This window comes from Scomber japonicus, chromosome 4 (genome assembly GCF_027409825.1).
Source record: "Scomber japonicus isolate fScoJap1 chromosome 4, fScoJap1.pri, whole genome shotgun sequence".
Classification (NCBI taxonomy): domain Eukaryota; kingdom Metazoa; phylum Chordata; class Actinopteri; order Scombriformes; family Scombridae; genus Scomber; species Scomber japonicus.
The window spans coordinates 16101413-16116943 of record NC_070581.1 but is presented as its reverse complement, the minus strand read 5'-3'; the positions used below and the strand labels follow the sequence as shown (position 1 = coordinate 16116943).

Sequence of the window (15531 nt, the reverse complement as noted above, 5' to 3'; positions counted from 1 at the left end):
TATTAGCAACTAATGCAGCTGGCCTGGAGCGCGAGAGAGCTGGTGAATATTCCAGAGGGAGACAGCAGTTTGACGCTCAGCCAGCAGGGCTGACTGAGAAGCAATGCAATGTAGCAGGAAGGCACATTCAGGGGGGTATGTGGAAGTGTTACCAGGCATCAATGTGAGCTTTATCCCCCAAATAATGGAAAACATGTAGCTAACCAGCCACTGACCTTTACCGTTCTCTGTTTTCATTCTTTGTGGTATAAACACAGTTTGTTTAAAGTTTTCTCTGTTAAAAGAATTTACTTTATTGCTGATTTAATGCATTCTTTTACATAGTATACACTTATGCATTTTTGATAACATGAATATTATTTTAGGTGATCCCACTGGATCAAATTAAGACAGTGACAATCATATGGCAAACATAAAATCTAACATTTTCTGGACATATAGCTCATACATTACAATTAATACCAGAAGCAGTGGAAGGAAGACATTAAATATACCACTAATCGATGTGGTTTTACAAAAAAGGAATGTTTATGTAATTAAGGTCAGTGTTGATATTTACTTGTTGTGAATGATTTAAAAGGCACATTCATACCATGGCCTTAAAGATATTATCCAGTCCAAACACTTTAAAACCAACCAGTGAGACAGACCCCAGTTGGAGAGAGCAAATGGAAACTTGGTATTTAATGAGAAAAGTTATTGTAGTTTGAAAATGTTTTACAGGCTCCCTCGCAACCATATTTCCTTTTTAGGAATACAAACCGCCTGTTATCTTTAACATAAACTGAGACATAATATATCTCAATCTGTTGTTTGCACATTAAACTTTCCATTTGTTCAGAAGAAGTGCTGATCATTTAGGGTGAGTGTTGAATGCCAACACCACACATCCGTCTGAGATTTCTCCTCTGAGTCAAGTTTTTAAAATGGATTCTGCCTTTCACAGGCCAAACTCACTTCTTAAAATAAACAACACTGGTTCATATTGTTTATAAGTGTGCTATATTATGTGTGTAATAAAAAGGATGACTGGATGTTACCTTTTAGGGCATGTATGCAGATACCATTCTAATAGATTATTTAACGCATATAAAACAAATCTAAAATAATATACATTGTTACACAGAGATTGGTTTGGCTCAGCCCAAATTGCATGGAATGTATTCATAAAATAAAAATGCCATTGAAAAAAACATTAATTGTATTCTCTTTTCCATTCTTGTAGCCTTCATTTGGCACTGTGCGTCAATAGGGTAAACACACAAATCAACAAGTCTGTGATCTAGTAACATAAGCAGTAGCAACTAAATAATAAAGTACATACACATGAAAGCATGCAAGCAGGCTTTTGTTTAAACACGTGACACGACATAGGTAAAAAGCTAGTTGGTTATATGTCATATGTTTCCTACACATCTTACTCTTATTTTTCATATGTAACACTATGTCTGAAGTGCTTTTAATAAGTTACATTCAGCATAAGTAAAATAATTCCTCCGTTTTTGTAGCAATTTAGAAAATAAAATAGATATCTGTTTATCCCAGGGCAACTCTGTGTCGAAGATCACACCACAGGAGCTCTCATTAATACCTGTGAACAAAAGAACATTTATTTCACATACTATTCACATGTAAATTTAAACTGCATATTACTGCACATAAAGGATGATATGATGGATAATAAAAGATATACAGCTGGGTGAGACCAACCTGTAGTAATTAGGTTTGAAGGGGCCATTCTTGTTGAGGCCCATGTACTTGGCCTGCTCGTCAGACAGCTCTGTCAGGTGGGCGTCAAAGTTTGGAAGGTGCAAACTGGCCACATACTCGTCTGGAGGAAAGAGACAGATTGCAGTCCAAATTTTGTAGTGTGCAACATTTTTGTTTTGCAGGATGACGCAATTTTTAGGCCAAGTCACAAGGTGGCAACGCTGAGTAACACAAGTGAGGTAAGCTTTGGCTACAGCATCTCTTCTTCTTTCTATGATCATTTTTAATAAATCTGTGATCTGAAAAACAGTTTTTTTGTAAACAGAGTCAGCTCTTACCCATTTTCTTGGGCAGAAGATACACGTCCTGTTTGTAACGCCCCTCTGGAGCATTGAATAACTCAATAAGGGCCAGAGCCTACAGACAAGACAGACCAAACAATGGCTGAAAGACTCACAAGGAAACGTCATTTGATTGCAGAACAGCAATTTGGTATACTGAAAAGGAAAACTGTCCTTCTGCTGCCTTGATACCACAAGCATCTGTTCTGAAGTATGAGTGGAGGAGTATTAAATCCCACTCCTGTTACTTCAGCAACAGAAAGTATTTTTTCCCTTCTTGGCTACACAGAGAGGATGAAACTACTAACCTGAGTTGTAGCAGTGATGGACAACACAAACGTAGGCACTGTAGAGCAGCTCAGGTTTAGGAGGCGACCCTGAGAAATAACAGGAGCCACAGTAGCTGTTAGCTGTGGGATCAAACAGCTGTGACAGACTAGACACTTATAAGACTTCTTATTATTGAATTCCTGACTAACAGGATTCAATTATAAGATAACACAGAGATATCATCATAATTTTAAACACCACAATATTTCACAATTGTGAAATGTTACGAATACTTAAATAAATGAAAGATTGAGTCTGATTTTATAGATTGAGTGATTTTTCTAGGATTAAGTGTGGTATTGGATATAGACTTGCAGAGCGACATTACCTCTGCCAGTAGGACAACTCTCTTTCCATCTGGCCAGATGATGTGGTCAACCTGAGAGCGCACCCTCTCCCAAGTGAGCTCAGGGCTGCGCAGACTTGCCTAAGGACATAAAAGACAGGTCAGTCCTACAACTGAATGACAAACAAGATATGAATAATGTACATACAAAAATAAATAAATCAAACACATTACCACATCAATCTCAGTGTTGGAATGTCCCATATTGCAGACGATGCAGCCATTCTTCATTCGGTCGAGCTGTTCTCTAGTAACAACATTCTTGTTGCCTACATTTAACAACAACACAACAACAGTGATATGATATAAACAGAGTCACTGATGTCATTAATTATTGTAGAGGGTGGGTTAGGGTTAGGGTTTCTGTCATAGTGTTAGACTCAGGGTTAGGGTTTCTGTTATACTGTTAGACTTAGGCTTATGCAAATTTGTAATCATGATTACTGTTACCTGCATATGGACCAAAAAAGCATATTCTAATATTTGGATGAAAAGTCTAGCATTGATATTTAAACCAAGCATGCACGTATACGCTAGAAATACTGTGATTATCAAAGCAGAAGTAATGCATATGACTGCATGGGGTACATTACCAGTGCAAGTTATCACCACGTCCATCTGCCGGATGACCTCACTCAGCTTGACCACTCGGAACCCGTCCATGCTGCATGAATACACAAAGAGATATTTTTATTTAATTAAGCAGTAAAAACAGAGTGATAGCAAATTAAATATAATAATGTATTGTCCTCCTAGCATCACAGCTATTCTGATGCACTGTAAACACAATTACTGATGTAACAGTATTGAATGGGAACAGTTAGTCACTTACCATGCCTGCAGGGCACAGATAGGGTCGATCTCTGTGATGCACACAATGGCTCCGAGGGCCTTAAGAGCAGTGCAGCAGCCTTTCCCCACCTACAGACCAGGAGGCAGTGAAAAACAACATTAGTCTTGCATACATACTTAACACATGAAAACAGGTCTGTTATATCTGTTGAAAACTGAGTCATGCGATCTAAAGTGAGAATGTTTTCAAAATCAGAGAATGAATCACCTCTCCGTAACCACACACAATGACTTGTTTGCCTCCAAACATTATATCTGTGGTCCTCTTCAAGCTGGTACAGACAAGCAAAACAACACTCGTTCAAATACAGAGTCTTTACAAAAGAGAAACAATAGCAAGCAACAATGGATAGATTTGTGTTTTGAGGTACTGGATGATGTATTCTCCTCACCCATCCAGGATAGATTCACGGCAGCAGTAAAGGTTGTCAAATTTCTGCTTGGTGACAGAGTCGTTCACATTCATGGCAGGGACACACAGCTTGCCAGCTTTAGACAGTTGGTACAATCTGAGAGGACACAGTGGGAAGCATGTTCAGGCAGAGATTTGCACACACATGCACATATCCACACACGACATTGAGCTGCAATCCTGTGTGACCTTAGACTTTCCGGACCATCTGGCTAATTGATCACATTGAAAGATGCGCATGTACAGCTGCTGTGACCGGCAGATGAGCTCTCTCATGTTTTTCAAACAGGCTTTGGTTAAAATCAGGCCAGTGATCTTTTAAATCTATGGTGTCATTGGGTATTAATACTAATATGACTTATATAACTGTCTTTGATACTGTTTGTGCTGACACAGTATACATCAGAAAGCTTGGATTGATTCCAGCTCAGCTCCATCTAGAGGACAAAAACATGTAAACACCTCATAGGAAAGGTCTTTAAAAACAGCTTAATCACTGCTACAATAATGGATTTTTTAGGTTGAATAACAAAGTTTGCTTTCTATAAATACAGTCTGGTAAATCAGCACTCCAAAGATCAATAAAGAGGCCAAATCATATTTTCTCAAAGAGAAGGTGCATCAGTGAAAGATGAAAGATGCTAAATAATTTTTAAATAAGGCAAGAGGAACAATGTTAAAAATCACAAAAGGCTATCCTACAGCATAAATTCACTGTGACATAACTCCAAATATTTGATCAATATCAATGAATAAAGAAATATTATCACAATCCGTATTATTTATAGTCCATTAAGGGATCTGCCACTGTATTAATTATAAATATATAATAATACAATAATACAATCAATGCATTTTGGTGTCTATGAGAGAAATGCTTTTGTTTACTTATCATCATCACTCCCTGTGTCCAATGTCTGACAGTGAAGCAGTAAAAAGAGAGTGGTGGCCAAACTACTGACACAGATTGTACTAAAAATGTTCTTAGTATAAAATCCCCAAACCCATCAAATCTAATCCCCATCTCACCTATGTACTCCAGTAACACTCTCCTCTACGATGCCCCGGACCTTCTTGAAGACACTGGGGTACTTCTTGTAAACCCAGTGGGTCAAGTCTCCACCATCATCCAAAATCTAAGAACAAATCAGAGGTAACCTCTAAAACAAAGACAAGGATAGAACAGTCGAGCAGAGAACACACAGAGGACAGGTGTTAAGTTTATCATGGGATTGTTAGGCTGATACCATATTGGCCTGCCAGCCCTCAGTGTTGACACAGCGATCGATGCACCACCAGAAGTCGTCCTCTGACTCACCCTTCCATGCAAACACAGGCACCCCTGCAGCAAACAAAACACACGCTGTTAATGGCAAAGACAGCAAGCAGAGGAGGAGAGGACTGGTTGGCTGCATGAGCAACAGGTCCATTAGCACGCATTACACAGTGAAGGTACATGCACTATCAGTCGCTGCTGAGTTACTAGTAGCGCAGCTACGATAAGTCAATGACAATTAATTGCCATGTATCTCTATTTTTTAATCATATATTTGTTTTGAATCATTTTTTAAGAAGAAAATGTCCAAATTATCTTATTCCAGCTTCTCAAATGTGAATATTTTCTGGTTTATTTGTTTTTCTGTGATAATGAATTAAATATCTATACTATTTGAGGATGTTGTTTTGGGGAACAGAGATTGATTTTTCACCATTTTCTTACATTTGACAGATGATGTGTTCTTCTTGGCCCTGTTTCGTAAACTGACTTTAGTACATATCAGCTAATTGTTTTTGTATCCAATGGAGACAGAGCAACTCTGATGAGATTCAGTTACAAAGCACCTAGATGCAAGAAAAGGTTTTACATGTTAGCAGCAACATTCGACAGGAGGGGATCTTACCTGTCTCAGCAAGAGCAGCAGCCACCTCATTCTGAGTGGAGTAGATGTTACAGGCAGTCCAGCGACACTGGGCCCCCAGGGCTACCAGAGTCTCAATCAGGACCTAAGAGAGAACAGTGGAATATACAGATACATGAAGAGGTAGCCATGCTAAAGAAGAGAGGGTGATAACAGTTACAGTGATGTGCTGTGAAGTGAGTAAGAGGACGTACTGCTGTCTGAGCAGTGATGTGAGTGCAGCCTACTATCTTTGCCCCAGCCAGTGGCTTCTCTCCCTGGGCTCTCTTCCTCAAGGAGATCAGGGCAGACATGTCTGTGGAGAAAACGCATTGTGCACAAGTTATTGTAAGTTGAAAGGACATAAAGGTCATGTTTTGTTTTGGTAGACAGAAAGAATCATGTACCATTGTGAATACAAAACAACCCATTTCTACATGGCAGGTGTGAAGTAAAAGGGTCTAAAATGGAGACTGATTAAGCAAAAATGTCGGCAACAGCTGTCGCTGCCCAGGCTTGAGCCTAGAGAACACTTATCAAACACTCACACTTGCAGGCAATGTAAACAGCCTGAGAGACAGAAGAGAGAGGAAGTGATTTGTGACTATACAAGAGGAGGTCTCTCATAAAGCAAAGTAACAATGATGAACAGAACTGAGAGAATGAGCCCTGCTCTTGGTTTGTTTTGAAATCAGGACAAGGACCTTTATCAATCACTGACTCAAATACTGTTCAAGCAGCAAAAGAGATGCCATGTGATATGTATCAGGGAACAATGTCATGACAGGTAGCTCAATGCTCTCTTTGTACATGTGATAATGATATCAAGTCTCGTACTGTATGCGACTGTATCACAACAGATTCACATAAAACCTGTGAAACCAAAGTTTTATTTTGATACAGCTGTACACAATTGCCTCTCTGAGTAGGAAACAGTGATTCCCATAAACACATTTTGCAATTCCTGAATCATCAAAAAAGCTTCCCTGATTATTCTTTATATTGTTCCATATTTAGAAATGGAAAAGACATCTTCAAACTCTAAAATGCCCACAATGTGCCAGTAAGGTCAGATATACCTTGTTCTGCTATTTCAATTTCGCGGCGGCCAAATTCAGCCTGTTTGATGTTCTTCACACAGAAGTCACTGCTGCCGTGGGTGTTGACCTGGGCTTTGTCCCGGGGGGAGGTTTCATCATCTGAGCTGTCGGTGTAGGATGCAGCTGGGAAATAGAGAACAAAAAAGGTCACTATTGCGGAGAAGAATACAAAAACAATAATTATGAAATGTATATTCATATCCATTGTTTGAGGGGTGGAGCTTGTTCATGCATGTTTCCTGTCTGTATGAAACTGTATGCAGTGTATGTATTTTTTTGCAAATATGCCTGCTTATTGGAGCTGAGTCCATATACTTAAATCCAAAAGCTGATGGTTGTACGGATTATCAACCATTTGTGAGCTTAGAGTGATCTTAAATCTCAACAGAAGTCATTTATAATCACTGTCAGTCTGTAGGAGGACAGCATGTGCTCTAACGTCTCCTAGAAGTGAGGTGAAACTTTCAGGTGAGCGGTACCTGAGCTGTAGCTGTCTGTGGACGACTGCGAGATGGACCGAGAGAGGGAGCGGCGGCCTGCCTTGGTCGGGTATTTGCTGAATTCCTGTTTGTCCTCTGTGTTCGCAAACTGGATCTGGAGAGAACCGAAACACAAAAGAGCACGATGTGAACACAGAAAGCAAACAAAATCTGAACATTAGTCACTCTGTGCTGTGTTTCTGTCTCTATGCACTGATGGAGTGTCAACAATGACATCAGGGGAGCAAGGAGTGAGGAACAAAAAGCACCATCTGACACATTAGCAGCGATAACACTCATTTATACTCTTTTGGTAATGTGCTCACACTCTTACAGTAATGTGCTGTGTCCAAACTACATTTTGCTATTTCAACCAATTAAAATGTCCTTTTAAAGGTGAATCACTTGAGCCTGTTACAGTAAATCACAGGTGGATCAGGAAGAGGGAGCTGACATCTATTTTTAGATGCTCCCTCCTGCTCTGTGATTTATGCATTGTTCCAATACACGGGCTTCAGTTGGAGGTGTGGTTCATCATGTCAACCCAACCCTTCAAAGGGCCCAAGATCAAAGACCTGGAAGCACATGAACTGAATCAGCACACAGCTAGCTCGGTTATTTTTTGTATACTATCCTTTAATAGAATAAAAATCATATCACACAGCTACTGAAAAAAGCCAGTGCCTGATATGAATTCGGCTCCATTTCAGATTTATAGACCACCATGAGAATTAGGATCTGACAAATCCACCAAATCAGCTGGCTGCACTGGTGGTACACAACAGTCAACAGTAGCCTCAACATCAGAGAGATCAAACCCTGAGGTCCTTCAACAAGTGGGACAGTCACTAGTTAAAGTCCAGCAGAACAATCTAACTATGTTGATCCTGACAATAATTAAATATTCAAGAACAATCCCACTCTGAATGCAGAAATGTTTTATTTTATTTTATAGACTCTTTCTGTGCTTTACAAGAAATGTTTCTTGGTGGTTTAGTGGCAAATATGTTGGCTCATATCCAACTCACACAGTGATGTTTCTTACAACATTGTAAAACGTCAAAGGACTAAATCATGCAGTCAAGAGTGACAGACTTCAACATGCTTAATGTCAATGTCAATGTCATTGTCAATATCAGTTACTTCATCCTTTGTGCATTCATTCCTTCTTTATCATGAAGTTTTCATGGTATTCATGTTTTTAAATTGACTTGTGCTTTTATGGGTAAAGTATTGTCAAAGGCCTGTGTTGATTAGACTTTATACTTCTTGGTAATTTGAGTTTGTGCTTTCTTCTTGAGCAGTTTGTAGAGTTTAGTGCCATCTACACAGAACGGACTGGACAGAAATGGAATATAATATTGCTGTTTGTTTTAATTAGTGTTTAATCACCTGAAATTAAGAACTGTTGTGTTTTCGTTACCTTAGAATGAGCCCTGAGGAAGAGGGTCCTCCTTCAAGAAGCCTGTCATGTCAGAATGGAGAAAACAAACCTCTGGAGAGGGCCTTTAGTATTTTTTGTAAGTTTCATGGTATAAATTTTACTACACACTTAGGGGAAGCGGGGGTAGTCAGCTGGTTGATCTGCAACCTTCATTCATCTTCATTCATTGTGGCAATGTGGGATTTCCTTGTCCTCTTATTTTAGATGTCCATAGTAAGTGTTTGGACTAAAAACTAACGTGCAGGCCAGCAGAGTTGACACAACACACAGATGATAAATCCGGGAAGACATAAAAGCCAGACTAACAACAGTGAGTTGGGTAACATTTGAGTGTGATGTTCACTGCACATATGCACCTACAGCTATATCTTAAAGGTATAGTTTGATGACGACTCTGAAGAGTTTGTTTATTGACATAACATTAAAGCAATTATAAATATTTTCCACTGTCCAACAGGTTGCTGAGAGGACAGTTTTCTGAGTTTAGGTTCACAGTTGGGTGAAACTGACATAACTCAGTTGACTCAGTTACTTGGTAGTTGCCACAAAAACATGAGCAACATTTAGTCAAACCGAGGGTGATTAAATGAGGTTCATATAACTAGCACCTTAACAGCTATAGCACCTTACTTTAAGACAGCGATACTGCTTTGTATAAGACTAAAACTTCTTCTAAAAATCTCATGATAAATTAATTCTAAATTTCAGTAACTGTGGCTGAAAACAGTTAAGTTCTTACACACAGTCTCTTTCCAAGGGCAGTGACACCTGGGCTTCAACAATCTACTGTGTCAGTATGGAGAAACTCAAGAAGCTTGTGAGACGGTGTGAGCTGAGCAGATCTCTGCATGTCTCTGTTTTCACAATTGACAGCGTGCTCTATCTCACGTACTTGCAAAATAGTACTTTTATGTTAGCTTTGCATCAGTTTGGACTCTTGAGGATCCAGCAGAGGGGTTTTTTTGTACAGTCCTTTGAATTCATACACATCAAATCAAATAATCCTTCTCTTTTGGTTACAGCATCAAGGATAACAAGAGGTTAATCTGATTAATGATGAATTACTCAGTGTTACTTAAGACGGCACTCTGTTTCTGCTACTACAGTAACCACCTCAGAGGTGAGCGGTGTGAGTAACCATGGCCTTTTGAGGAGGAGATTTCACTTCTAACTGCATTTCAGTGAAACAAGATGTTGTTACAGGTGAAAGAAACCCTTTCTGTGTGCACGACACTGTTGGATAAGACAAAAAAAATCATTCTGCTTAACTACAAAAAACTTGTGACATGCCTGCAGCAACTCCAGCACATCTGCGTGTGTGGGATATGCAGTACCTTCCTGGTGATGCATTGGTAGCGACTTACCCTTTCTCTCCCGTGCCCATGTTTGTGTGCCATGGCTGCCTGTCACTGCCTGGTCTCTCCAGTTTTCCAGCCTACTTCCCTTTGCCTGTGTGTCCTCTGTGTGATGGTACTAGGTGTCCCTGATGCTATTATCCCAGAACACTCCCAGGCAGAGCCAGGGGGAGGTTCCCACCTATTATCGTGATTTCTAATGGCCAACCTGGAGAGAGAGGGAGAGAATGAGCGAGAGGCCTGGAGAGAAAGGGGAGGTTGATTCTAACTGAGCCTCTCTCTCGCTCTCTTTCACTCTCCGGTTCTGCCCTTGACAACCAGCTGCTAAAGTCAGTAGGTTGTATTATATGGCTAATTTTTTTAAAGTGCTAAGAGCAAATGCAGGAACAAGTTGCAAAGACAGAAAAAGTCTGGTACGTATATGGACAAACAAGAAAAAGGTACAGACAAAAAACATGCTTACTAAAAAAAGAGCAGCTGCTTCAGCTTTTACTTTCAGGCTGTACTCCTGATTTGGACTACTAAATAAAAGGGGATTGACAGGAGGAATTAAACCCTGTTTCCATTAGCCTTCATCTGCATCAATAAGCGGCCCATCCAGTCCCATTCTACAGCTAAAAATACCCTTTCTCTCCTAGATAGCAGGCCAGGTCACAGACTTAAGCTGTGGTGTGACAGTCAGTCTGCAGAGTAAAGGCTCAATCAGGGCCTGGCATAAGGCGACATTACCTACTTACCCACACAACACGAGTGATCTGCAGCGCCCTCTGACTGAATAGACATACAGTCTCATCCACGTACAGTAGATCTTTGTCTAAACATCAGGGTGTGAAAAGAGACTAATGGCTAGAGTCCCATTCAACAAGTCAAAGACAGAAAGTCTGATGTATAAGTCAAAGAGGTGAAGATGTACTTACTAAAAATCATTGTACTTCCTCTGGTCTGAGAATGGCGCCTGTTTAGATCAACGCATGCATGACGGATTACACAGTGTTGTGAAAAAAACATACAGTGTTCTAATCCCTCGTCCAGAACTATGTGACCTTTAGTACAATCTATACCTTCTACTTAAGACCATACACCTCCTCCAATTTGATGATCAAGGTAACAGACAATCACATATAATAAAACAACCACGAGGGAATACAAAAATTATTCACCAACAGTATCATTTTGTTTCTGAAACTGTTAAATGAGAATAAAGGCAGAAACGAGAGAGGTCGTAAAGACTGAGAAGACAGCAGAAAACGATGAAACTAGTCAGTATGGATGTGTTATATTTCTCAGTTTATGGTGACTCTCCCCCCAATGTTTATATGGGTCACACTGAGGGACTTGCTTGTGTAGACTATGGAAAACTGAGTCCTCCTAAATTTTCTTGTATCATAATAAGCTCTTGTTTGTAAAAAAAAAATGCAGTCTATGTCAGACTTTGAGCCTAATCATTTAAAAAAAAATCCAGGTTCAATCTGACCAGTAGGAGGCATCAAAGTCAGAAATGTTAAAATCCTAAACATCAGGGCTTTAAATATAAATTCTGAATCAGGGGTGTCGTCACATCATCTATTGTATGTTTTCACACCTTCATGTAAACTGCATTTGACCTTCATGAAACTCGATGTTGAGAAAGGAAAGATGAGAAGGCGAAAATAAGGTTTGAAAGCTTTTGTGGATTGTTGTAAAACAACTCACAGGGATCAGATAGAAATTATGATGCATGAACAAATTCATAGTGAGCGAGTCCTGAGGGGGCGTATTGTGTAACTACTGTATGGATTCAAAGAGAGAGGAGACGGAGTAGGTTTGCTCCTTGACTCACCTGCCCCCCCCCCCCCCCCCGCACATGCACACGCACACACACACGCACGCACGCACACACACGCACGCACGCACACACACACACACACACACACACACACAGTAGAAAGTATTGTTTTGCACCTCTCCAGTTGATTATATGCCAATGTGACAGACTATCCCAACTCTAATTTTTCATGTTTGCTACTGTCTGGGATATTAATTTTCTTTTATTTATTTTTTCAATCATTTGCAGTATTTATTTTGCTCAATTCTTTTTTTTTATGCAAACAGTCAGCTCAGTTTGACACTGGGCTCTCACATATATTCGTAAGACACAGCTTTGTTTTCATAAGCGTGCTGCACATTCCTACCATCCAATATGTTTTCAATCAGGCTCCCTGAGGCGGCTCACAGTCCACGTTATTGCCTCATCAGACAGGGGGTCCGAAGTAATATACTGAAGTCTACAAGCCCCGCTGCTGGGAAAAATTGATATTTTTACTAGTCTGATAATTTTGTCCAACCCTGGCAGACACACTTTAATGCTAAAAAGTAACAGATATAATCCTACATTAATGTGAGAGCCCTCCAGTAAATGCCAGCTCATGATTCTCAGGTTTTATTGACTCTATCACAGATGCTAAGTTTAATATTTTTGTTTGATGTCTTTGAGTCTCAAACGGTGATGTTCTGTTTGTTATTTAGTTGTTCTCCTCTGCCACTGCATAATTTAACAAGACAAATTAGTCATGTTAATCTGAACCCCAGCTGGCAATGTGTCAGTGTTAAACGGAGGTCTGACAGTCTCCATCTCAATAATGAATTGCTGTTTTTTTAAAGGTAAAATCTGCTGCTTACAGAACAAATTCCAAATTATGTAATGAGGCAACAAAATCAGGATCAGTGTACTGTCTGTCAATCACAGAGCATCAAGAGTAACTTGAAGTTCAGCTGTCTGTGCCACAGTAGATGTTGCAGTAATTATTTAATGTAGAGCCTGATAGATATCGAATTAGTGAGGCTGGGAAGACTGATTATGTACAGATGAGCTGCATAGAGATAAAATCACAAGTATCTATAAATAACACAACACAAGTCTGATTATGTTAAAATGTATTATATAAGGACCAAATATTTTATCATTAAAATGCAGCTAATTAAACAGTTATTCACATATTTCTTTTTGGATATCTGCTGACATATTGTATGCACTACTATACTCACTACCTTTAATGTCAAAGGTCACCTTGAGGGATAAAGAAATCCTTCACAATGGAGTTGCCATGTTTGACAGAATATAGAGTTTAATTAAAACCTCTGTGACACAGTCTTGGTAAAAAAGTGTTCACCACAGGCGTCACAAAAATCAGTATAATCAGATTAAAGACCAACAACCCCTGAGCAACGTAGACAAAGAAGTCATTGGAGTTTTCTTTATAACATCTGAGAAACCTGAGAGACGCCTTCAGTCCTCTGTCCGCTCAGTGTTGCCAGCTGTTACACACAGTGGTGGATCAGTAATGATATGAGCAGCCACCTCAAGGGAGCCATTGGGTCTGATAAATCTTCTGTGGCGTTGTATAACAGCCGAGAAATTCAAGGCCTTTTCCTCACAGGTGCACCTTGTGCTGCTAATACATTTTTATCATGCTGTTCCCACGACTGAGGGCCGGCTGATGCACTGCTGAACAAATTCAAAAGTGGCATCACAAACACAGGCATGCCCTCCCTTGTCACCATACATATTGCCATGATTGACTTTTACAAATTAAATTTCCACCACCCTGTGGACCTTCAAATAATACAAAGCTTTGTGACTGCAGTTCATGCTGTATTGGATTTCCCCTGAACAGCCTACACTTCATTTAATACCTCACACTCCCTGCCTAGGCTAAGGCACAGTCTGTCAGCCCCTTTACAGTATTTCTTTACTTTGCAGAGGTCTTGAATGAGAGGTTTAAGAGCTCAACTTGGCTTTTAGTTGTTCCCTGCCTGCAGGATGTTGGCATGATGTACACATTAAGATTTAAATAAACAGGAAGGCTGATTTACACAATAATCCTTTCTTTGTAATTATATGTTTTTACCTTTGTAATCACATGGTGTCAGCTATGTTTAGACAAATACAACATAGGAGACAATAAATCAAAGTTTTTTTTCTTTGTGGCCTACCTCCTCTGATTATTTTAAATACATTTTAGATCAGATTATTTCTCATTTAGCAGAGCAGGGCCTGGGATGGTGTAATCCCTCAGTGGCAGGGCCGTAATATAAAGTTACATGTAACACTGCAGCATCACATGCATGCATACATTAATGCTACATCGTCCTCTGTGCTGTCAGATTGAGGCTGAAAAATGCAGATGCCGCCTTGTGAATACATGATAGACATAACGCTACATCCGATTGCCTTGCCTTAGTGAAGCACTTCACTGCAGTACAATGCGTACCGATTTATCCATGTATCTGAACACGGGACACACAGCCTCTGGCCCGGTGACAGTGACTGATGGCGGGGATCACGTTTCTTACCTTCTTGACGGATTTCAGAGTGGGGACGGCGGTGAAGGCTGCAGAGGGCATCTCCCCGACGTTCATGTTCACGTCGCTGCTGTTCTTGCTGACAGTCAACGCGGAATATTTCTCCGCAACGTTTTCGGTCTCTTTGACATATTTCGTGGCTTGCTTAACCTCCGCCTTGCTGTCCACAACCGAGTCGGTCATTGCATCCAGGTAGTGTTGAGCTGTTAGCAGAGAGAGAGAGGGAGGGAGAGAGAGAGAGAGAGAGCGCCGGTTCAGAATCGATAGTTAGCTTTGTCCGTCGCTTTCTTGCTCTCTTGGCTAAGCTTCCTGGCTTAAAATGACCGAACCGACAATGAAGCACGACGCGGAGCAGTAAGTAGCCTGCTTGAAGGGAGATTAGCCCGTTTTCTGTCCACTACTCTCTACAAAAGCCGCTACAGAGACTTGTTCCTGTCCTCCGGGTCTGCTGTCATCCACAGACAGCAACATCATCGAGGGGAGGGGGCGGTTGCGTTGAGCCTGGCTGTCACCTGAACAAGTGGGTAATGTGGAGACGGTGATTATCCAGTTCGTCCCGGTGGGGAAAGGGAATGTAAAGGGCTGGGGCTCGTTACTCGTTACCCAAAATTTATGTACATTACATTACATTATATTGACTCGTTACTCGCGTTACTTGCAAGCGAGTACCGGTATGTGGTTTCCATGGTTGCGCCGTTGCCCTGGGTCAGGTCTTTCAGGAAGCTGAGTACAAATCCCGCCTCCCGAGCTATGATTGGCTGACTGTGGTACTGATGTCTATAATCTGCAGCGTCTCATTGGTGGAGCTTGCTCGGGACAGTGTTTAACCTGAGAGGTGGATTTCAAGGGGGAAAAAAACAGTACATCTGCAGTCAGATTTTGAATGCAGGACTTTTCCTTGTGACAGTATGTACATTAGCTAT

General features: G+C 40.5%; 1 protein-coding gene across 1 annotated transcript; it reads right to left on the bottom strand.

Moving 5' to 3' along the window:
* Window positions 1-465: 465 nt before the first annotated feature.
* On the bottom strand, window positions 466-14795 carry ahcyl1 (adenosylhomocysteinase-like 1). Its single transcript, XM_053317226.1, has 17 exons — window positions 14600-14795; window positions 7469-7583; window positions 6969-7112; window positions 6105-6205; window positions 5893-5995; window positions 5239-5333; window positions 5021-5127; window positions 3972-4088; window positions 3788-3851; window positions 3560-3648; window positions 3321-3391; window positions 2902-2996; window positions 2710-2808; window positions 2360-2428; window positions 2049-2127; window positions 1711-1831; window positions 466-1591 (listed from the first exon to the last, which is right to left on the bottom strand). The coding sequence occupies exons 1-17, from the start codon at window positions 14789-14791 to the stop codon at window positions 1585-1587; spliced, it is 1668 nt and encodes a 555-aa protein (XP_053173201.1). The 5' UTR covers window positions 14792-14795; the 3' UTR covers window positions 466-1584.
* Window positions 14796-15531: the final 736 nt, after the last annotated feature.

Excerpts from the sequence above, each read along its gene's own strand:
- ahcyl1 (XM_053317226.1), bottom strand. The coding sequence starts at position 14,791 with ATGACCGACTCGGTTGTGGACAGCAAGGCGGAGGTTAAGCAAGCCACG. Across the intron at positions 7,113-7,468 it reads CACAGACAGCTACAGCTCAG|CTGCATCCTACACCGACAGC; the intron begins GTACCGCTCACC and ends TCTATTTCCCAG. Across the intron at positions 3,852-3,971 it reads CGTGAATCTATCCTGGATGG|CTTGAAGAGGACCACAGATA; the intron begins GTGAGGAGAATA and ends TGTCTGTACCAG.